The sequence below is a fragment of the Balaenoptera musculus genome, chromosome 4 (assembly GCF_009873245.2).
Source record: "Balaenoptera musculus isolate JJ_BM4_2016_0621 chromosome 4, mBalMus1.pri.v3, whole genome shotgun sequence".
In the NCBI taxonomy this organism is placed as follows: domain Eukaryota; kingdom Metazoa; phylum Chordata; class Mammalia; order Artiodactyla; family Balaenopteridae; genus Balaenoptera; species Balaenoptera musculus.
Window position 1 is genome coordinate 54,831,366 of NC_045788.1, and position 23,701 is coordinate 54,855,066.

General features: G+C 34.7%; 1 protein-coding gene across 7 annotated transcripts in view; it reads right to left on the reverse strand.

Moving 5' to 3' along the window:
* Positions 1–860: 860 nt before the first annotated feature.
* Positions 861–23,701, reverse strand: part of TBL1XR1 (TBL1X receptor 1) — a 176,833-nt gene continuing 153,992 nt past the window's right edge. For all 7 annotated transcript variants that reach the window (XM_036849951.1, XM_036849954.1, XM_036849957.1 and 4 more), the window contains 6 exons: positions 14,404–14,525; positions 14,186–14,260; positions 10,524–10,651; positions 9,766–9,931; positions 6,647–6,748; positions 861–5,777 (listed from right to left, as the gene is read on the reverse strand). In XM_036849951.1, the coding sequence (XP_036705846.1) occupies positions 5,751–5,777; positions 6,647–6,748; positions 9,766–9,931; positions 10,524–10,651; positions 14,186–14,260; positions 14,404–14,525 (620 nt within the window). In that variant the 3' untranslated portion in view covers positions 861–5,750. The remainder of the gene's footprint in view (positions 5,778–6,646; positions 6,749–9,765; positions 9,932–10,523; positions 10,652–14,185; positions 14,261–14,403; positions 14,526–23,701) is intronic.

Sequence of the window (23,701 nt, forward strand, 5' to 3'; positions counted from 1 at the left end):
GCTATATGCCCATAAGTAGTTTATACTTAAGGTAATGGAAGGGAAATGTAGAAGACCTGGAGAATACAAGTTTTTAAAAAAAACAAAAGAAAACAAAAAAATATGCTCAATGATTCTTTAAAAAAGTCTCTAGGTAACTCTAAAGGAGTTGGGATTAATTAAAACTGGAAGGTGCCTAGTATCTTTCCTCACAGATTATAAGGTTTGTTAGCAACATAAGCCACTAGCTAAGGAAAAAAATTATTAAATTATAATAGGTTTCTATGAAGAAAAAAGGGCATTAAGGATGTTGAGCACCCTGTCCTAAAAATCTTCAACAACATGTACACATTGTTTTGTGCTCAAATGCACTCTAAGCAAATGAATCTGTCTCTGTTTATGTGAAACAATGTCTTCTAAGTACAATATTGATTTTTTAAAATAATTCAAAAGTAATTGTTATTCCTTAGCTGATTAAATGCTCTATTAGTCTTTAATAAAAATAGTAAGTAATCCCTTCATTTAAAAAATCTTATCTCCTATGAGAAGTAATAAAATAGTAAAATTTGTAATTTTATCTATGGGCTTAAAGTGTCTATCTTGTAAAACAATATATTTATGAAATACAGTGGTTTGGGTTCTGATGGCAGTTGTTACAACTGGTAACAACAGTATGGGAGAACAGACATGCTATATGTTACGAAGGCTAACTCAGAGCAAAAAAGTTTATTCTACAAAAGAACACTGGAGGAGTAATTGCAATAAAATGTAAACAAGAAATTGTAAACAAGAAATAGCATCCCTCTCCCTTTACTTGACTAGTAAATAGTCTATACAAACTACATAGATATCAAAGGTTTTATATATGTACACAGCCAACATAATATCAAAATATATTTTATTCTGGACCTCTTTCAGATCTGATTCAAATTACAGTTGTCAAAGCAATACAATGCAAAGGGAAACTGCAACAACAACAACAACAACAAAAAATGTGCCTAGAAAGGAGAAAAGGGTCATTGGGGACAAATCATTGTGATGTGGAACCAAAATACATCATAAGTGTAATTAACATGGTCCAGGACAGCATAGAACATCTATATCAGTCTTCCTTACATAACAATCATGAAAACTGAACAATAAAGTTCTTTAACATGTACAAAAAACTGTCATGGGCTGGTTTACACTTGTACAACAGTTTTAAAGTTAACTGGATAACTAAAGAAATGATGCAGACATTTTAATCCAGTGCTATAAGTAGGCTCACAGAATTAGACCCAAAGGATTTGTAAAAATCAAAATTAGAACATTATAGCTACAATGTCAAAGTCAGGAAAGAAGAAAATTACTTCTGTATTTAGGGATTACAGAGCTACAAAATGCAGTCTGTCTGTTTTTGTTTGTAATGAGATGGAAAAGTACATTAGACTAGATACAACATGCAGAATGTTTTCTTGAACTTATCCAGAAACTCCAAAGAAAACATCATGAAACAGCTTCCTAGAAAAAAAAATATGCCCTAGTTATTCACCCTGCTTCAACACTGTCAACGTAAAGGCAGAAATAAAGAATGCTATTAATACTTCAGAACTACTGATATAAGACATCAAATTTCTAAATCAGTGTATTAAAAAAGTGAACACTCTCTCTTTTTTTTTTTGCTCTCTCTTCTACATTTAATTAGAATCACGTTTAAAAAAAAAAAAAAAACTGATATTGAATGTGACACGTCAGAGCTATTACAGGAAGGAGCAATTCATAACTTCCCTAACTCCCCTTCCGTCCCTGCTGATTCAGAAGAAAACAAACAAACAAACAAACAAAAAACCAACCAGGGTCTCTTGTAGATTTGCTGCTATTCCCCAAAATGTTGGCATTTGCTGCCATGCCACAATGTTGGTCCACTGAAATAGGATTTCTGTGGAAACTGTCAACAGTAATTCACCAAATGCAAGTACCGTCCTTAGCATGTGAGAATAAATGCGGGTTCTATAGAAATGTACAATGTGCTTAAGAAAATGAAAACTGTCTGAAAAGAGTAAATAGCACTGCATTTGAGATTTATTTTTTCTACTTATCTAGTAAAACTTAACATTTTTGCTGACATAAGAATGGTCATTTGTGATTCCTTTAAACAGCAAAAATGCATACTCCTCTTCAGGCCTCTACTCAGTAATAGTTTACATTACTCTTAACAAAATCATTCTACATAAACAGATAGCTCCTTAAAAATAGTACTCTCTCATTAAATCTAATTTGACAGAAATAAGTTTAAGGAAAAAAGGAGTGCTTTATAAGTTAAGTGAAAAAGTACAAATCTTTGGCCTTTCTCTTGACATTTTTATATGTCAAAAAGCAAAAAACCTTCATGTAATTCAATCTAATGATTACTTTTTGCACCATAATTTGTTTTTTACACCACAAAAGGAGGCACTTTCAGTATCTGTAAAAGGTGTTTAATCCTAAAACATACTTACCTAGAGAATAATTAACTAAAACAGAATTCAATACACTCTAAGACCCATTAGGAAATTAAAAGTTAACCACTTCTAAAAGTCACTTGAAAGTCAATGATGGTACCTGATCAATGACAGGAAATTGGGAATGGAACAAATATTAAGAACTTAGGGGATTTCCTACATGGAGAAGAAAAAAGATATTCCTTTACGATGTTTAAGAGTGACAGCTGCTCTTTCCTTATTCTATTTTAATCAATGAGTATTCTATTCATTCAAGTTTTCCTTTCTATTTTTCCTTATAAGTTTCTTACAGTAGCCTATACAACAATGATATATAATGAATACCACAGAAAATCTACTGGAATCAGTAGATCTTCAGATAAGTTCTTAGAGAGAAAAAAAAAAAAAAGGAAGGAAAAATAAGCAAGAACCTCAAAAATAGAACTTTACAGGCTGTGAAACTTGGTCTCTTACGATCATGTTACTGCTCAAATTAGAGGCAATCTTATTTACGTCTACCGGAGCAGCATCGTGGCACATCAGCAGGCAATGATGATGGTGAGAACAGCAGCAAAAAGAAGTAACTGTATGCTCACAAAGAACCCAAGCCTACAAAATGGATACCCTTCTGATAGTTTATACTTAAAAGACCCAAGACTTCAGGATAATAAAGCTCTGTATTTATAATCTTTTATATGTCCTACTGTGGCTATTATGCTTAAGTAAAATAGCTAAAGATAAAAAAAAAAAACAAACAACAACAACCAAAAAAACCCCCAAAAAACAGAGAAGATGACAACACCATAAACATGTAGCTGTCTATTTTGGCAGCTATACTGCAGAACTTCATGACTATCTTTTAATCAGCTGGGGAAAAGAAGTCAATAACTGTATGCAAATGAATAAATTGTCCATATCAAAATACAAAAAGTACTATCAATAATCACCTCTGACTTTCAGATTTAAATTCAGTGCAATTGACAAATGCATCGCTAAAGGAAAATGCAGCTTAAACATACTCAAAACATTTGTGTCTATTCCTGGGAGCACATTTAAAAATTATTGCACAGATTTTTAAAATTTTATTTACTTTTTTAAAACAACAACAGAGGTCAACCACAGATGTGGACCTCCAGCAATAAAAGCAGGATTTCAAGTGCCAGATACTCAGCATATTAGGTTTCCTACATAAGTCACAGGGTAATAGTTCTAAATACCTATAATGTGATCGAAAACCCTAAAAACAGCTGGCACAAAACCATCATGAATGACTGCCTCTCTGGATGTAAATTTTAAAAAATATTATTACAGTATCATAGTCCCCACTAACAACAACTGGGGTACACACAACAATGTATTGTGAAATTAAGTGTATTTATTCTCTTTACCAATAGCAAATGCTATCCTACCTTAGTGAAACCAAGACTTGCTTCAATCAATGCTGTTTTGTAAAAATAGCAAAACAACAAATGCTGAAAATCAAAGCTGCATTACTTGGGTTAAATCAGTTTCTACTTAAAACATAGGTTAAAATTTTAGCAGTAAAAGCTTCAAAATAATTAGTGACAGAGATAGTGTTATAAATTTGCCAGGCTTGATAATAAATGATATTCCTTAATTAAAATCTTTGAGACATAAATTTGACAACTATTCTCTTCAAAATCGACACTTCTGGATTATTACATTAATCATGACAAACCCTGTTTGTTAATCACACATATAAACATAGCCCCATGCTATCATTTGTAGATTCTGTATATTTTAGCTTTTAGTTGCATGAGCACAGGAGGTTTCTGATCTGATACCTATACCTTTAAGAAAATATGTGATATTATAAACAGAGTAAAAGACGTGATATAGTAGTGATTACTGAAAAAACAAAACATAGCAGCTTAAATCTATCTATTATTTGAAAAAATGTAGTCACAAGTACCACAAATGCAGAATTAGAGCAGCAGGGAGGTTAGTGCAATTATACCTTTTAAAAAAATTTTGAATCACTGCTATGTGAAAACACCTTGAAGCAAGTCTTTTGTTTTAAAGATTGTTTTTAAACTAAGGTAGCAAACATTTTGCCATGTAATGGCAGTGTTATATGTTGTTATCTTGCTTTGTAAAAAGAAAAATAACATGAGAGATTTTTAATACTGGAGTTTGGTTACATTACATATTTAAGCTTCTACACAGAATGATGGACACTTTGAGAAGCTAATCCTTATCCAGAAACATTTTAATCTCTTAAAAAACAAAGCAAAAGAAACAAATAAACAAACAACAACAAAAAACCCAAACCTACTTTGCTCCTTTTCACAATAGTGCACATTTTAACCATAATTTAGTTATGGCTACAAGACATCAAGAAGATTTTTTTTTTTATGCATCTTCTCTATGGTATTAAAAAATTCTTTGTGCCCTTCTAGTCTTTAATTGGCAGAAATATGTCCCAAAAAAGAAACTATTGCATTTAAGCCACATCACCAAAAAACAAAACAAAAAAACCAAAGAGAAAAAAAACAAAACAAAAAAAACCTCACAACAAAAAAACAAAGCAAAAGCAAAAACAAAAAACAGAGCATAATACCCTTTTACTGATGTGTCTTACAGATTGACATGACCAAAGTCATATAGTTCCATTTAATTTCCAATTCCCCCTTCTACAACATGCACCAATCGAATATATGCTCTGGGAGCCATAAATGTACCAAACATCTATCTCTTCAAAAGAATGCATTAAAATATTTTTAAGAATTTTTTGTTTAAAAGGTGAAAAAAATATAAACAAGAAACTGATTCACTCCCTTACTTCATGCATCCATAAACTAAACCAAAAACAAAGTTTAAAAGCAAGAACAAACTACTGCTGCAAGTTTTTGTAAGTCCGTTTTCTCTGTACATACAAACTGCTAAACTACTGAAGGGAAAAAAGAATATAATCCATGGTGTCTGCTGATTCAAAGGGGAGAAACAAGGCTGTCATTAGTATCCAAAAACTCGTACATGTATGGGCTGCTTTTATAACGCTTATTTTTTTCTCTCTTCTGTTTTTCATATCCAAAACTTCTAAATGCTATTTTAGGGGCACAGCAGATTAGATTCCAGCACTTGGTGAACAGAATTCACAAGCTGTGACAAAATTCTGTCATCTTCAGGGTGCAATTTTGTTTATATACACTGTATGTATATATTTCTCTTAGATTTGGCTGTAGTGGACTGGCCATGGTTCAAGTGGGACTATAGCAGTACTTGGGTCGGGGACAGTCATTTTGGCTATATACACATTCATAGTCGGTCCATGGCTTCCAACTAGTAGCGCTATTTCCGAAGGTCTAATACACAAACCTGTAAGAAATTAAAATAATCAACCAGTGTGTAAAGAATTTCATTGTACATTTTTATACAGTTTGGAATCTATTTCTTAGTTCCAAGTTCATGAAACTGGTAAAACAAAAGTAATCATAGCAATGGGCACCAACAGAAACCAGATAAATTGTCTGAAAGTAGATGGAGTTAACAACCATGGGCTAATACTACAGAGGAAGAACCATGGCTAACATGCTGAAGATTTACTCTGTTAATTAAAAAGTAGAAAAAATATACTCAAAATAGACCATTTTCTATCTCTTGGATCTTAATGAAAGATACTACACATTACATTAAGCTATTGCTTCAGTAAACAGCTAATAGCTATCCCCTTTCCATCTTCCCTTTGCTTTCAGAACTTTAGAAGCTGTAACTAGTATTTCTGTGAATACATGGCCAACCTCATCCTGAAAGTCTCTTGGTATCACACATTCCTCAATGCAGACCCAACTGCCTCTATTTCCCCTTCCCTGGGCCACCAACACTCTTCTGCAAGGAAGAGAAGGCAAAAATAGGCATTAAAAATTCAAGTCTCTCTCACAGTGCTACACTTAATTTCAGGGATGAAGTTGTACACTAAAAATAACTGTCCATTTCTTGATTATGAAGGCACTCTTCTGGCAAAGATAGCCTAAATTCTGTTCACATTATCTGAATGAAATGAACATGAAAAGTATAGAGCCTTCAGTAAAAAAGGTCAATACCCATATCATAAAATTTATTTTTTAAAAAGAACACTTTTGTAGTCACTACCACAACAAGCCACATTTATTCACTATGCTTTCTCTCTTTCTTACACACACACACACACACACACCCCCTTTGGAAACACTTCATTATATACTTACTGAACCATCTGATGCACTGGCTCCAACCTTGTCTCCTGCTGCATTCCAACAAACTTCAAAAATTCCACCTGTTCCCCTATAGCTGTGAACTAGAGCACCTGTCTAAAATAATGAGAAGCGGAATCTTAAAAATAATATATTATTATATATGTCCAAATACTGAGGTAAAAATATTATATGGCTTTATTTCTAGCAATCCAATGTAGGATTTAGCTTCAACTTCAAAATAAACAAGTTCTGAAATACCAGAAACATAAAATGATGATCCTTTCACAAACAGACAGCACTAGTCTGCTCTCAACAGATCATACACACACACACACACACACACACACACACATACACACACACACACACGGCTTCTCCAGTACTGATAACCATTCTTAGCTAAGGTATCTTTGGTCTCTTTGACCCCAGAAGTGCCCCTAAGCTAGGAGAATTATAAAAGAAGCTAAAAGAGCATATGTACATTATTATTGAAAGATGTTTTTAAGTTAAAAGAAAACAAAGTACAACCATGAACACTACCAATTTCATCATCAATTTAGCCTACTCATAAATATAACTCAATTATTTTATTCCTTCCGCAATGGAAACCAAAATCATTCAGCTGCCATTCAATAACTGAAACTTAGTACAAAAATGTATTCTCTTAGGAAACCAGTTATTAAACAGGGCAAAGGTCAGAGGTTCTGCTGTGAGAAATGAAAAATAATGAAAAATATGCTTCCAGTGTTCTGTCCTGACAAACCAGAAAAGTATCTCTCAGCTTCATGGTGAACTAAAAAACTCAAACTGGAAGTAGCAGAACTACCTAAACACAACATGGCACCAAGACATAAGCTTCTGAGACAGCTAGCCCTAAGCTAATCACTAGGCTAGAAGATCACAATGGGAAGTCTCAACTGTTGTTTCCCTCCTACCTAAAATTTCTCACAATTTAAGAGATTAATGAAAAAGCACAGAGTACAGGAGGCCTTAAGTATCTACAGTTAATTAGAAGAGAATGGAGTGGCGCCAACGAGATCTAAGATAGGCTGTTGTATAGAGTGTAAAATCTACAGGATTGTCAACTTTGGGGTTAAAAACCGACACTGTCTTTCAATAGTACTTACCAATTTCTAAGCTTGAATCAGGCTATAATTGAACGGAAACAGCATGGTCAACAAGCCAGAGCTAATCACATTAACAAAAGCCAAAGGACCCTCAGCATCTACTCAAACCTGTGTTCTGACCAGACTGTAACAATTTAACTGTCAAATGCTTAGGTAACATATCATCCAAGTAATGAAAGAAAAAACTGGATGTACATATTGACAAAAAGACAATTACTTTCTCCTGCACTGAAAACTCATAAGATGCATTTTGCTATTTTCAAACTTAAAAGAAAAAAAGTAAAATGACATTTTGATACACAATAGTGATACAACAAAACAGTATGGTTACTCAAATGCCCTTAGAAGTCTGGCAGTATCTTCCCTTAGAACTCTACAGTTCTATACCCAAATTTTATTTTAAATTAATTTACTCAAAATGGAGTAAATGAGTGATGGAAAATGTATACAACCAGCAGATTATCTATAAAGCCTCTGCTATTCAATCAAAACAGAAAGATTGGGAATTCCCTGATGGCCCAGTGGTTAGGACCCCATGCTTCCACTGCAGGGGGCACGGGTTCAATCCCTGGTCGGGGAACTAAGATCCTGCACGCCGGGAAGTAATTAGAAGTAATGAGAGAGCTCAGCAGGTTTGATGGCGTCAACATCAACATGCCAAAATTCATAATGTTCCAGACATGAGCAACCACCAGTAAGTAAAAGGAATATTATTTTTTAAAACATGCTATACACGGTAACAATAAAATCCATAAGGCATCTCAGAATACATTTTGTAAAAAAGAAGATCTTTATGAAGAAATTATAAAACTCTACTGAAGGAAAAAAAAAAAAGACTTAATGAGGGGGAATAACAAAGTTACAGTCATTAAAATTAAACTAACAATGCAGGTACATACAAATGTATCAATCAATGGAATACAAGAGAATCTATGAACAAACCATACAAGAACATAGTATATGAAAGAAGTGACATTCTGAAACAGTGAAGGGACAGTAAATAGTGCCAAGAAAACTGGCGATCCATAAAGAAAGACAGAATTAGAACTATACCTCACACCATATATAAAAACCAATTCTAAGGGAGTATAATATAAATGAAAAAATAAAACAGTGGGAGTATAAAATGAAAGAATCATAATGCTTTTATTTACAAAAAACCTCAAGAAGAATGAAAGAGAAACCGATAAAAATAGTTATCTGTAGAGGATCAAGAAAAAAATGGGAGCAAAACTTCTCAGTGTATACCTTTTCATAATGGGGGGAGGGTGTTGGAGACCATTTGAATGTATAACTTAATCAAAAATAATATGGGAAAATGATGAATTATGCAAAATAGGCTGACCAACTATGGTGGTCAGCAACACAAAGAGAAACAACCCACAATAACTTATTGTGCTTATAATACAAGCAGCAAAGATCTGATTTTTGAACAGGGGGTGGGGCAGGGAGAGCCATGTGACTGATATTAAAGAAAAAATATTCGGCATGTAAAAACTAAAACACTGAAAAGATTAAAATAATGAAAGCAACAAAACTGTTTTCTCCATTTTTAAGAAAGGATCTCTGTAGCATTGTCCCTAAAAAGGTGGTACATAGTTTTAAGTTCGCTTCTGATAAATTATGTGTTCAATCATAAAACCTTGTCCTTTAACACATTTTTTTAACTGCTCATATATACCTTCTCCAAAGACAATTCTTTAAGAAAATAAAGAAATGGTATCATTTATCTAAATAAATGCATCTTAAACTCTCACATTTCATGTCCGCAAAACTGTTGGAAAAAATAAAACAGAGACTCTAAATTTTGGTCCGTATTATGAAAATCTCACTTCAGCTGGTTTCGATCTTTACTTAGCTGTAAATTCCCCCAAAAAAGTGCTCATATAAAAACGAAGAACTGAATTAATGACACAAAATGACAACCAAAACTAAAAAAAATTTTGTTTAGACAAATGCTTCTTACTAATATAAGAATACTTGACTGTTTTAACTTGGACATACCTGTGTGTTCCAGATGTGCACACATTTGTCAAAAGAACCACTCGCCAGATACCTGCCATCAGGACTGAAAGCTACACTGTACACAGGCTCTTGGTGTTTTGTCAGAGTATGGATGCAAATTCCTCGGTCTACATCCCATAATCTAACAGTAGAATCAAAGGATGCACTGACAAGGGAGAAAAAAAAAAGATTTTATAAGTAATGAAATACTCTCAGCCCCACCCCCAATCTACAATATTCAGCCATTCCTAACAGCTAGCCACGGATTCCTCATGAGAAGCAGACTGTGCTGTTAGGAAGAAAGTGTTCTGGAAACAAAGCTAATCGGAGAAATGGCAGGTTCATTAAGGGCATCTCCAAGTCTGTAAACTGGAAAACACAAATGAGCTAATTCACTGTATTCCTTTACTCTTTAAATAACTCCTTTATACTGACCCACAGTTTTGAAATGCTACATTAAATATGTTTTTGACTTATTTTTTTTAAATGCTGAAAAAACGTGATTGCATTATGCCTCAATTACTTGGGTTTTAATCAATATTTGATATTATCAGTAAATTATTTGATATCTCCAGATACAAACATCCATTATGACCAAAAATAATAATAAAACTCTGTGTCTAAAGGTTCCCATTAAAAAAAATATTCCTTGTAGGATACATTCCCATTTCATGGAATTTTTCCTAATTTTCTGTCATATTTATAAGAGGTTTTCTTTGTAAAAGACTCATAAAGGAAAAGCAAAACAGAAATGTTACCTTGCTAACATGAGGTTGGCATTTGGATTATTTGTCCCTGGCCCTGTTGGACTCCATTTGATAGTATAAATTTCTTTATTATGTGCTTGCAAATCATGGACACAGTTGTCTTGTTTCATACTCCATATCTAAGCAAAAAGGAAAAATGTATGTAATTATTTTTCCATACAAAGGGTACTTTTATAATATTATCTTGCCAGTCCAAAATATAGCAGTGTAACCAGAACAATAATTATAGAGATCAAGAGAATATATACAAATAAATTAAAGTGTAGAATATATTTAATATTTATCTTTTAAAAATGACAAATTAGCTTCAAGTCCTTTCTAAATATTCACTATTGTGAGGCTTCAGGATTCAATTAACTGTAGTTCTAAGATTACTTTTGATAGCTTCAGATGGTACAAACTTCAACATTCAGTAAGTTCCTCAGTTAATGATCCTACAATGTTTAAGGCATTAGTTTTTATGCTGTCCTTTAAAATAAAAGATCTACATTATAAATTCCTCTTAGAATTTAGAATCAGGAACTATTTTGCAATCAGGAAGAGAAAATAGATAAGCAACATACAGATAAATATAATATGATTCATGTTGACACCAACGCATAGGCAATGAAAGCAAAAAAAAGCAAGTGGTACTACATACAATTAAAAAGTTTCTGCACAGCAAAGGAAACAATCAATAAAGTAAAAAGGCAAACTACGGAATGGGAGAAAATACTGCAAACCATATATCCAATAAGGAGTTAATTTCCAAAATATGTAAGGAAATCCTACAACTCAACAGCAAAAAACCCAATAACCCAATTTAAAAATGGACAAAGGACTTGAATAGACATTTCTCCAAAGAAGATACACAAATGGCCAATAGGTGGTGTATGAAGAGATGCCCAATGTCACTGATCATCAGGGAAACGAAAATCAAAACTATGAGATACCACTTCACAACTGTTAGGATGGCTATTAAAATTTTTAAAAATGTTGTCAAGGTTGTGGAGAAATTGGAAACCTTGTAAACTGTTGATAAATGAATGCAAAATGGTGTAGCCACTATGAAAAATAGTATGGAGGTGCTCCCCCAAATTTTAACAACTACCACTATATATGATCCAGCAATTCCACTTCTGGGTATTTATCAAAAAAAAAATCGAAATCAGGATCTTGAAGAGGCATCTGTATGCCCTTGTTCACTGCAGCATTATTCATAAAAGCTAAGATACGGAAACATCCTAAGTGCTCATCAATGGATGAATGGATGAAGAAAACGCATATATATACAATGGAGTATTATTCAGCCTTAACATATGGGGAAATCCTGCAATACGTGACAACATGGATAAATTTTAAGGACGAATGTTGCATGATTCCATTTACATGATGTATCTAAGAGTCAAACTCATAAAAGCAAAGAAAAGAATAGTGGGGATAAACAGCAAGGTCCTATAGTATAGCACAGGAAACTGTATTCAGTATCCTATAATAAACCATAAAGGACAGAAACTAACACACCATTCATTGTAAAGCAATTATACTCCAATAAAGATGTTAAAAAAATAAAAAATAAATTATTGGTGTAAAAAAGAAAAAACATAATGGAAAAGAAAAAAAAAAAAAAGAATGGTGGTTGCCAGAGGTGGTGGGGTCGCAGGGAGGGGCTGCTAATCAACAAGCATAAAATCTCAGCTCTAGAGATCTGCCTCACTGCCTTGTGCTTACGGACAGTAACACTGTTTTGTACACTTAAAAATTTGTTAAGAGTAGATGTCATGTCAAGTATTCTTCCCATATAAAATTCAGAAATTGTAAATGATTCACCACATACAAGAAACTGTGAAAAGTAACAAAGCAGTAAAGTTAAAATGGTGAGTAGAGAATACGCCTTTCTAGAGTTGAAAACATGCCTATGTATACATAGGTTAAATAATACACAGGTTAAATAATAATTCATATTATTTTTGAGCAAAAATTAAGAGAAATCTACACCAACAGTATTTCTAACAAAATCATTCAGTAAAGACATGGGGGGAAACCTTGCCAAATACAAACACACATACACCAAACCCAAGTACTGACGAAGAAACAAAAATTAGCTGTGCTTCACACTTCTGCAATGAAACTAATGAGATAATGAAGCAATAACATCATGTTTTTGTATCCTAGGTATATATAACTCCATGTAAATAAATCCAAAAGGTATGTTTCCAAAATGTATTGATATCTCATGTGAGCGTTCGATAGCACTGATAACACTGACCGCTCTCATCCATCACCCCCCTTGAAATACTCTTCTCTCTCCACACCATTTCCACTGAGGTCATTCCAATTTCCTTTTGGAGTCTCATTCCTCTTGCGCTGCTAAATGCTAGAGTTTCTTAAGACTTTTTTAAGCTTTCCTCTTCTTTTACTCTGTACATTTCCACCTACACAGTTTTGTCCATGCCCATGGCTTTGAATGACTACCCACCTATTGAGAATTCCCAAATTTTTTATGTCAGGCTTAGAATTGTTCTCTGAGCATCAGACTGACCTGGCACCTCCACTTGCATGACTCAAAGGCACTGTCCAAGCTGGACATAATCTTCTCACTCATCTGCTGTTCCTTGTTCTCAAAATATGGCTTCACTAGACATTATCCATCCTTCTAGCTTCTGCTTTAAAATTCTATGACCTTTTATTATTCTTAGAACTAAAAAAAAGCTCTCTAACACTTTCTAATTTAAACTTCTCTCTCTAGCTGCAACTCAGTCCCTGACAGTAGGCTCTCTATAGCCACCGGCCTTCTTTCATTTCCTCGTATGTGCCATACTCTGTTCCAGAAGAAGTTTTTCATTTTATAAGCATAATGCATGTGCACGCAAAGTAATCTCACAAACAAGAGTGTGAAGAAAAGCATTTTTACCAGCAACGTTTACAAAGGAGTCCAGGCTTGAAAAAACTATCTAACTGAAAACGGCAGGTATTTAAGGAAAAAAACCACCAGGTTACCAAGGTTACATTTAGTCTGTTCATGGGAAGAGGAAAAGCAGTTTTCCTTCATGATTATCCTATCTATAAGGGTCATCACGTCTGCAGTCACTGGCACTGTAAAGTCAAAGATAAATTATTTTCATACAGTTAACGTGGTGAAGCATAGGGTGCAAGCTTCATTAATTTTGAAGATTAGTATTATGTTGTTCTTTGTCTCAAAATGCCTTTCTTCTTTAATTTTGGTATGTCATATGCATAGGTGCTAGGTGTTAGTTTTTGCTTTCAGTTATGCAACAAGAAAAACATAAATTCATATTGAGATGTGAATACTGACATGCCAACTATACTCACTCACCAATTAAGCTATATATCTACTATATATCAGTTTCCCAGAAAGGGTGATATATACTCACACCACAACAAAATCCAATTAACACAATTCTCAGAATTTCAGTCAAATCCATGAATCCTACAAAGATCTTTGCTATCTGTGAGTCAGATCCTTACATGTGCAAATAACCTTTAATTGTACCAATATATGACTCCCTAATAGTGAAGACAATTTATAATAGTACAAACCTCAGTATCATAATTCCCAACTATAAGAGAGACATTCTAAACAATCTTAAAACAGCCAGAGCAGCCACACTGTGTAACTCCTCAACCCCATTTCTCCCCACTATCTGAATTACCTTTAAAGTCATGTCATCAGAACAGGATGCCAGGAGATTGCCAGTTGGGTCCCATTTGATAGCATTTACTTCATTCTAAAAATAACAGTGAACATTCACATTTTCATTTCACAGACTTGGTTGTTCTTTGGGTATTAAACATGCACACTTCAAAACCACTCTGAAACATTACTTATTCATCATAATCACTTTAAAGGAGGGAAAAAAAGGTTTCTCACCGTGTGTCCCTGGAATGTTTTAATAGGTCTGTCTTGTCCTAGCTTACAGACATGAATGCACATATCTGTACTACAAGAAGCAAAGGTGTTGTTGCTCTGCCAATCAACATCCAATGCTGGCGCTGAAAAGAAAAACAGGCAAGGTTTGCATTCATTCCACATGTACTGAAATCTAGGAGCTTTAGTTTTAAACCACGGTTAGACATTAAGTATGCTAACAGGAACTTAAAATATTTTACTTTATACTTTTTATGGTATTAATAGAATTTTTAAAATTACAGTACTTAAATATTACAAATATTAATACATTTCAGTTTGGTTGTCTCCATGTGAGACACAGCCTAATAGAAAGTACACTGGCCTGGTCACCAGGAGATGAGGGTTCCTGAGAGCTTGCCCTGTAAATTACTAGCACTGGATTCTTGGTTCCTCATTTGCAAAATGATAAAATTAAATGTGATGCTACACCTCCTTTTGTTTCTGAAATTCTGTGAGTGTTCAATGGATAAGAAGCCTTGTTTTACTACTCCCTAACTAGTGGGCCCTAAGCAAGTCACCTCTCATGCTATTTTGCTCTTCTAAAAAAAATGGGGGGACTTCCCTGGTGGCGCAGTGGTTAAGAATCTGCCTGCCAATGCAGGGGACAGGGGTTTGATCCCGTCTGGGAAGATCCCACATGCCGTGGAGCAACTAAGCCCGCTCGCCACACTACTGAGCCCGTGCGCCTAGAGCCTGTGTTCCGCAACGAGAGAAGCCACCGCAATGAGAAGCTTGCGCACCGTATCAAAGAGTAGCCCCCACTCGCCACAACTAGAAAAAAAAAAAGCCCGCGTGCAGCAACCAAGACCCAACACAGCCATAAATAATAAATAAATAAATAAATTTATAAAAATCAAAAAAATTAAAAATAATTTAAAAATGGGGATAAAACCTTTAAGCTTAGTATCCAAGGATATTGTGAAAATCAAGCTGGATTATATGTATGGAAAATACTTTGTAAATTACAAGTTAGACAAACGTTACACTGAATAAGTATCATTTCCACTGTCTACTCAACTGATAAATGGAATATTGCATGATTTGCAAATACATTTTTCTTCTAAGTGATTCTTGTCAAATACCTCTTAAAATCTACATCATTGAATTTAAAACCTCAGACGCCCAAAAGCTGGCTGGCATTTAATACTTATTTTAGCTCTGATATGATTAAAGATTCTTTCCTTTCATTTTCCCCTGGTGCAAAGTGCAAAGCCTCTCTATAATTAGCAATGCAGATTAAGGTAATGTAGCAAGTAACTGGGTTAAGCAATAGGAGCGTATCAAAAACACTGGATTTAGAGTAGGCAGTAGGTAGTTGGGGGGAAAGGTGAGATTCAAAAACCAAGCGCCCTTGGCTCAAGATAAGGAAAACCCTGAGGTGCAACAAACACTCCAGAGCCCTGCCTGGATCAGGTTGAGCCTGGACCTTCTTCACCAGCAACTGCTCCCTTTCTCGGCTCCTTCTCTCTTTCCTATCCTGCTTCTGGGAGAATCCCAACTAAATCAGTCAGTGAACAAAAACACAGGCCCACTGTGATCAGCACTATGTTTGATTTGCTGCTGTTTGTGTGCATCACAACTTCTTAGAGCAACGCAGACGACCATCCTATTCGGCTGTCAGCTTATCTTCAGTCCATTCCTCACCACGCTTTGCCCTGCTATGCTCTACACGCAGGGGGCTGACTCTTGCAAATGACATATCCCAGGCCTCTGTGCCTGCAGGTTTCCAGATGGGCTCATTCAGGGGAAGATACTGTCGAGAGTCCAAGGTCAGGAGAAAGAAGGCAGACGGGCAATTTCTGTGGTCCTCTCTCTTTCAGACTGGGTCTTTGGCAGTGACTATGATTGCTCCACAGTACCTATTCTTGGCAGGCAGCCTCTCCTTTGAGGTTCCCATCCCCACTGGGTAGTTGGATCCTATCTTCTCCTCTACAGTCTTAGGTTTACTGCAGTTGTTAAACTCAGTTACTTCATCCTCCTCTATTTTTCACTCTTCCAGTACTTCCGCAACTGTTTCCTTGTATATTCCTCCCTTTCTTGGATTACTTGGTTTAGATTTTGTTTTTGTGCCTTGGAATTGGATTCAGTGACAACACCTTCATTTTCACAGTAAATATTACTTAACACATTACTGACCAGGGGGATTTTTGTAGAAACTAACGCCTGTGGCTGTAATACATCTCTGGTCAAAAATGCATTAAGATATAATTAAAAAAAAACTATTTTAACAAAATGTTCCTTTGGTAAATACTTTGTTATAGTGTTAAGAAGTTGGGGGGGAAAGGCCTGAAAATCTAACTAATTTAAAGGACAATTAAAAGTATAACAAAATGCTATGAAGAAAGCCAAGTATCTGTCATGCTCCACCAGGGTGTTAATTTGGTAGAGAGTCATCTGCAAAATGTTAAATAGGAGGCTGAGAAAATCTGAAACAGCATTCAAACAAATACACCAATAGGTTCAGAACAAAACAAAAACAAACTGTATAACCAGGTAAAGATAAGTGGAGGAAGCTGGGGAATGGTGCCATATGAGTTATATGATTAATACTTCTGTGATATGCCTGGCTCATAAGATACAATGATAACAGATTGGTATAATCTAAGAACCCATACCTCCTTACTTTATATTTATTCCTAAAATTTAAAAATGAGGTATCACCTCACACCGGTTAGAATGGGCATCATCAAAAAATCTACAAACAACAAATGCTGGAGAGGGTGTGGAGAAAAGGGAACCCTCTTGCACTGTTGGTGGGAATGTAAACTGATACAGCCACTATGGAAAACAGTATGGAGGTTCCTTAAAAAACGAAAAATAGAATTACCATATGACCCAGTAATCCCACTACTGGGCATATACCCAGAGAACACCATAATTCAAAAAGACACATGCACCCCAATGTTCACTGCAGCACTATTTACAATAGCCAGGACATGGAAGCAACCTAAATGCCCATCGACAGACAAATGGATAAAGAAGATGTGGTAAATATATACAATGGAATATTACTCAGCCATAAAAAGGAATGAAATCGGGTCATTTGTAGATACGTGGATGGACCTAGATACTGTCATACAGAGTGAAGTAAGTCAAAAACAGAAAAACAAATATCATATTTAATGCATATATGTGGAATCTAGAAAAATGGTACAAATGAACCAGTTTGCAAGGCAGAAATAGAGACGCAGATGTAGAGACCAAACGTATGGATACCAAGGGGGGAAAGCGCAGGGGGGCGGGGGTGTGGGGGTGGTGGTGTGATGAATTGGGAGATTGGGATTGACATGTATACACTACTATGTATAAAATAAATAATAAGAACCTGCTGTATAAAAAAATAAAATAAAATTCAAAAAATAAATAAAAATGAGTCTAGGTAACACGAGTTCTTTAGGATAAAAACACATCTTTAACATAAAACGTATTTTTATGTAGGTAATATGTGAGAGGTGTGTTTACTATTACTAGTCTCATTTTACACATGATGAAAGAGGCTAAGAAAAGTTAATTTGCCTAGGGTTACACAATCTTTTAAATTCCTGGAGCTGGAATTCCCTGGCGGTTCAGTGGTTAGGACTCCGTGCTTCCACTGCAAGGGGCACGGTTGAATCCCTGACTGGGGAACAAGGATCCCACAAGCCGTGCAGTGCAGACAAAAAAAAAAAAAAAAAAAAAAATTCCTGGAGCTAAGATTCAATTTCTGCGTCCTCCAATTCTGATTTATTTTTTGGTTAACCCATGCATCCTTCACAATTTAGAAAGGTAACAAACCTATGAGGGAAGGGAAAAAAGGCATTTAATATTCATTTGCTTTTTTTTTTTTTTTAAAAAGCTTCATTGAGATATATAATTCATATATCATAAATTTCATCCATTTAAAGTGTGCAATTCAATGGTTTTTAGTATATTACATTAATAATTTTAAAATATTGTGGTCATACATAACATAAAATTTGTCATTTAATTAACTGTACAATTCAGTTGTATCAATTACTTTCACAATGTTGTACAGTCATTACCACTATTTTCAAAAGTTCTTCATCACCCCAAACAGAAACTCTGTAACCATTAAGCAGTAACTCTCCATTTCCCCCTCCTCCCAGCCTCTGTAACCTTGAATCTTTATGTTCGTCTCTATGAATTTGCCTATTCTAGACATTTCATACTCTTGAAATATCTAGAATCATACTCCAGAATGATTCTAGATTCTACTCATGTAGAATCATACTCTTTGTCCTTTTATGTCTGGTTTATTTCACTTAGCATAACATGTACAAATTCTCTGGTATTGTAGCATGTATCAGAACTTCATTCCTTTTTATGGCTGAATAATAATCCATTGTATATAGAGACCCATTCTGTTTTTCCACTCATCTGCTAATGGACAGTGGGTTGTTCCTACCCTTTGGCTACTGTGAAAAATGCTGCTATGAACATTGACGGACATGAATTCGTTCAAGTCCCTACCTTCAATTCAATTACCTAGGAGCAGAATTGCTGGGTCATATGGTAACTCTATTTAGCTTTTTGAGGAACTGTCATACTGTTTTCCACAACGACTGTACTATTTTACATACCTACTAGCAAAGTACAAGGATTCTAATTTCTCCACATCATCGTGAACACTGTTATGTTTTATAGCCATCCTAATGAATATGAAGTGGTTAACTCATCTATAATCATGATTTATGCTTTATGTAAGAGTGTATATGGACAAAAATACAGTACAGGAATTAAAATATGGTAATTTAAAAAGCATGGTAGACTTTCATTCCTGATCAAGATGGAGTAACAGGGACCAAATTTACCTCCTGCCCAAAACAACCAAAAAAATTACAAAATATATGAAATAATAGTTCAGAACTCTGGGCACCAGGCAATAAAGGACCGCAGTTCCGGAGAGAAGGGAAATCAACCAACAATGTGCCTCTATAACTGCTCAAACATATGATCTGGAAAAATGTCCAGATCTTGGCACAGGGAAGAGGAATCTCCCTAGGAAGAGATTAATGAAATTCCTGAGCAGAAGAGATAAAGCTCAAAACCTGGAGAACTGAAGGCAGCTAGAATTCACAGTACTAGAAAGGACAGAGCTATGCAGACAGAGAAAGAACTCTGAAGACCTGCAGTGGGCCCTATTCACACAATTAGCTGAGTACTAATCAGCACAAGTATCTGACGATACTAGCTGAGACCTGGGAAAGAACCACTCAAAAGAATTAGAAGAAACAATGCCTGATACTCAAGACTGGGAAAACCTTCTGATTCATGGAATACTGGGGTAAGAGTACATCTAGGTTCTTGTCTCAGTACCAGGAAATAAATAGCCCTACGCCGAGCACTGTTTCACTGCCATTTAACAAATCTTACAAGCATGACCCAAAAGGATCAAACCATTTCCAAGTAATCTAACTATGTCCCAGAATAAATTCACAAGTACTTATAAGAATACAGAAATATCCAGCAACCAACGACATAAAATTCAAAATGCCTCACTTCCAATCAAAAGTAACAAGGCATGCAAAGATGCAGGGAAATATGACCAAAATGAAGAGAAAAATCAAATCATAAAAACTGACCTAGACATTAAAGCACTTGCAACTATATATGATTTGTTCAAATACTTAAGTAGCAACATGGAAGATGTAAAAAAAGACCTAAATGAAACTTCTAGAGATTAAAACTGAAACATGTGAGATAAAAAACGTACTGGATGGAATAAACTGTAGATTAGATGTTGCAGAAGAAAAGATGTGTGAACTTGAAAACAGCAGAGATTATGCAAAAAAAAAAGACTGGATAAAAAAATGAACAGCACACCAGTGTATTATGGGACATCAAGCAGACTAATAAACATAATCAGAATTTCAAGTTAAAAAAAAATGTGGGGAGGAGGTAGAATATTTTTTAAAGAATAATGGTCAAAAATTTTTCAAATTTAAAGAAAACTATGAACGAAGAAATCCAAGAAGCTCCAAGGACAAAAAACATAAAGAAAACGAAACCAAGGCACAACATATGCAAATTGCACAAAATCAGTTATAAGGAGAAAAATCTTAAAAGCAGCCAGAGAAAACAAGACAAGAATAATAAGGATAAAAATGGTAGCAAGTTCAAATTGAAAATAGTAGTAAATAAGAAGAGGACAGAGCAACATTTTCTTTAAAGTACTGAAAGAAAAAAACCCTGTCAACCCCAGAATTCTATACCCAACAAAAATATCTTTCAGTAATGAAGGTGAAATGAAGACTTAATACCTACAAAAAGAATTCATCAACATGAGATTTACACTATAAGGAATGTTAAAGCAGTTCAGGCAGGAAATAAATGATGCCAGATGAAACTACGTATCTGTGCAAAGGAATGAAGAGTTGGAAATGGTAACTATGGGTAAAAAATTTTATTATTTAATCCCTTTAAAATATCACTTGAAGGTAGATGGTGGTAAGTTAAAGATGTGTACTATAAACCCCAAGGCAACCATTATAATAAAAGATTTACAGTTAATAACCCACCAAAGGAGGAAAAATGTAATCATACAAATACTCAATTAATCCAAATGGAAGCGGAAAAATAGCAAAAGAAGATGAGATAAATAGAAATATGATTAATTTAAATGCAATCATTATCAATAATCACATTAAATGTAAATAGCCTAAATATTGCCATTAAAAGGCAGATGTTGATATTGAATGAACAAGCAATATATGATGCCTACATAAAATATACATCAAATATAACAAAATTAATAGATAAGTAAAAGCATGGAGAAATATATACCATGCCAACACTAACCAAAAGAAAACTGGAGGGGGTACATTAATATGAGACAAAGTAGATTTCAGAGCACAAAAAATAAAATGGAAAAAAAAAAGAGGGTCACTAACAAAATGATAAAGGGGTCAATTCAACATGAGGTTGCAACATTCCTAAACGTTCATGCCCCTAATAACATTGTTTCAAAACACATAAAGTAAAAATCGACAGAGCTTCAAAGAAAATAGAAATTATTGTATTTTCCAATTACTGTTAATGATTTCAATACCCCTCTCTCAGTAACAGATGGTATAAGTAGACAGAATAATCAGTAAAGGCCATAAAAGATTTGAACATTATCAAAAACTTGACCTAAATGACATTTATGAGAACAATGGAATTAAATTAGAAAGCAATATTACAAAGATCTTTAAAATTTTTCCAAATACTCAGAAATTAACACACTTCTAAATAACCCATGGGTCAAAGAAGGAATCAAAATTACTCCAGAAAGTATTTTGAACTGAATGAAAACACATTTGAAAAATTGTGAGATGTCACTAAGTAGTAGTTAGAAGTAATTTATAGCACTAAATATCCCCATTAGAAAAGCAGAAAGGTCTCAAATCAGTGACCCCAACTTCTACATCAAGCAAAAAGAAAAAGAGCATATTAGATTGATACTGAAAGCACAATACATAAAAGAACAAATTAATAAATTAAGGAATTCATCAACATTAATAATATCTGATCTTTGAGGCACACTGTCAAAACAATGCAGAGACAATCCACAGACTATGAGACAATATTTGTAAATACTTGATAAGACTTGTATCCCGAATATATAAAGAGTTCACAAGACTCAATAATAAGAAAACAACAAAGTTAAATTAAAAGTCCAAAGATTTGAACAGATACTTCACCAAAGGAGACATACAGATGGTAAATTAAACCATGACAAGATGCTCAACATCATTAGTCATTAGGAAATGAAAATGAAAACCACAGTGAGGAACCACTACACGCTCATTAGGGTGGCTACAATTAAAAAGACTGACCACATACCAAGTGCTGGCAAGGAAATGGAGGGACTGGAATACCCACTGCTGTTGGGAATGTAAACCAGTTTGGAAAACATAAACGTTGTAAAACAGTTGGGCAGTTTATTAACAAGTTAAACACAGACCTACCATATATCTAGCCATAACTTTCCTAGGTCTTTACACAGAGAAATGAAAACACAAGTTCATAAAAAGATAAGTACATACAGTATGCTAACACATATATACAGAATCTAAGGAAGAAAAAAAAAAAAAAAAGGCCATGAAGAACCTAGTGGCAAGACGGGAATAAAGACACAGACCTACTAGAGAATGGACTTGAGGATATGGGGAGGGGGTGGGGTGAGACGTGACAGGGTAAGAGAGTGTCATGGACATATATCCACTACCAAATGTAAAATAGACAGCTAGTGGGAAGCAGCCACATAGCACAGGGAGATCAGCTCGGTGCTTTGTGACCACCTAGAGGGGTGGGATGGGGAGGGTGGGAGGGAGGGAGATGCAAGAGGGAAGAGATATGGGAACATATTGTATGTGTATAACTGAGTCACTTTGTTATAAAGCAGAAGCTAACACACCATCGTAAGGCAATTATACTTCAATAAAGATGTTTAAAAAAAAAAAAAGATAAGCACATGAATGTTGATAGCAGTTTTATTTGTAATAGCTAAAACCTGGAAACAACTCAAATTTGCTTCAACAGGTAAGTTGATAAACTGGTATATCAACATAATAGAATACTACTCATAAATCAAAAGAAATGCAAAATAATTATGCAGAGTAAAAGAAACCAGACACAAAAAGAATACATACTGTGTGATTCTATTTATATAATGTAAACTAGTTTCTGGTGACAGAAAGACTATCAGTGGCTACCTGGGGAAGGGGAAGGGAATGATTTCAAAGGGGTAGGAGGAAACTTCTGAAGCTAACAGATGTACTGTCTTGAGTGTGGTGATGGTTTCAGTGGTGTGTGTGTGTGTGTGTGTGTGTGTGTGTGTGTGTGTGTGTGTGTGTGTATATACATGTCAAAATATATACACTGTGCAATGTAAATATGTATAGATGATCTTACACCAATTATACCTCAATAAAGCCGTTTAAAAAACCAAAAAAGCATGACAGGAAAGAATACCATGGGTAGAAAGGTTATTTATTTGTAAAATGACTTCAACACCATCTACCTCATTGGGCTGTAGCCAAGACTAAACGGGATCGTGTATATAAAGAGCATCATCTCCAGCACAAAGGTGGTACACATTATATAGCAGCTAGTAACAGTGCCACACACACACTTATTTCAATTTTCCATCACTCCTAGGATGTAGGAGAAACTTTAGGCAGAACAGCCAGAGGGCTAAGAGAATTCCGTCTGGGAGAGGACTAGAAGCAAAGGTGAAACGGCATTAAAACAGGTAAACAAAAACTGACGTGTCAAT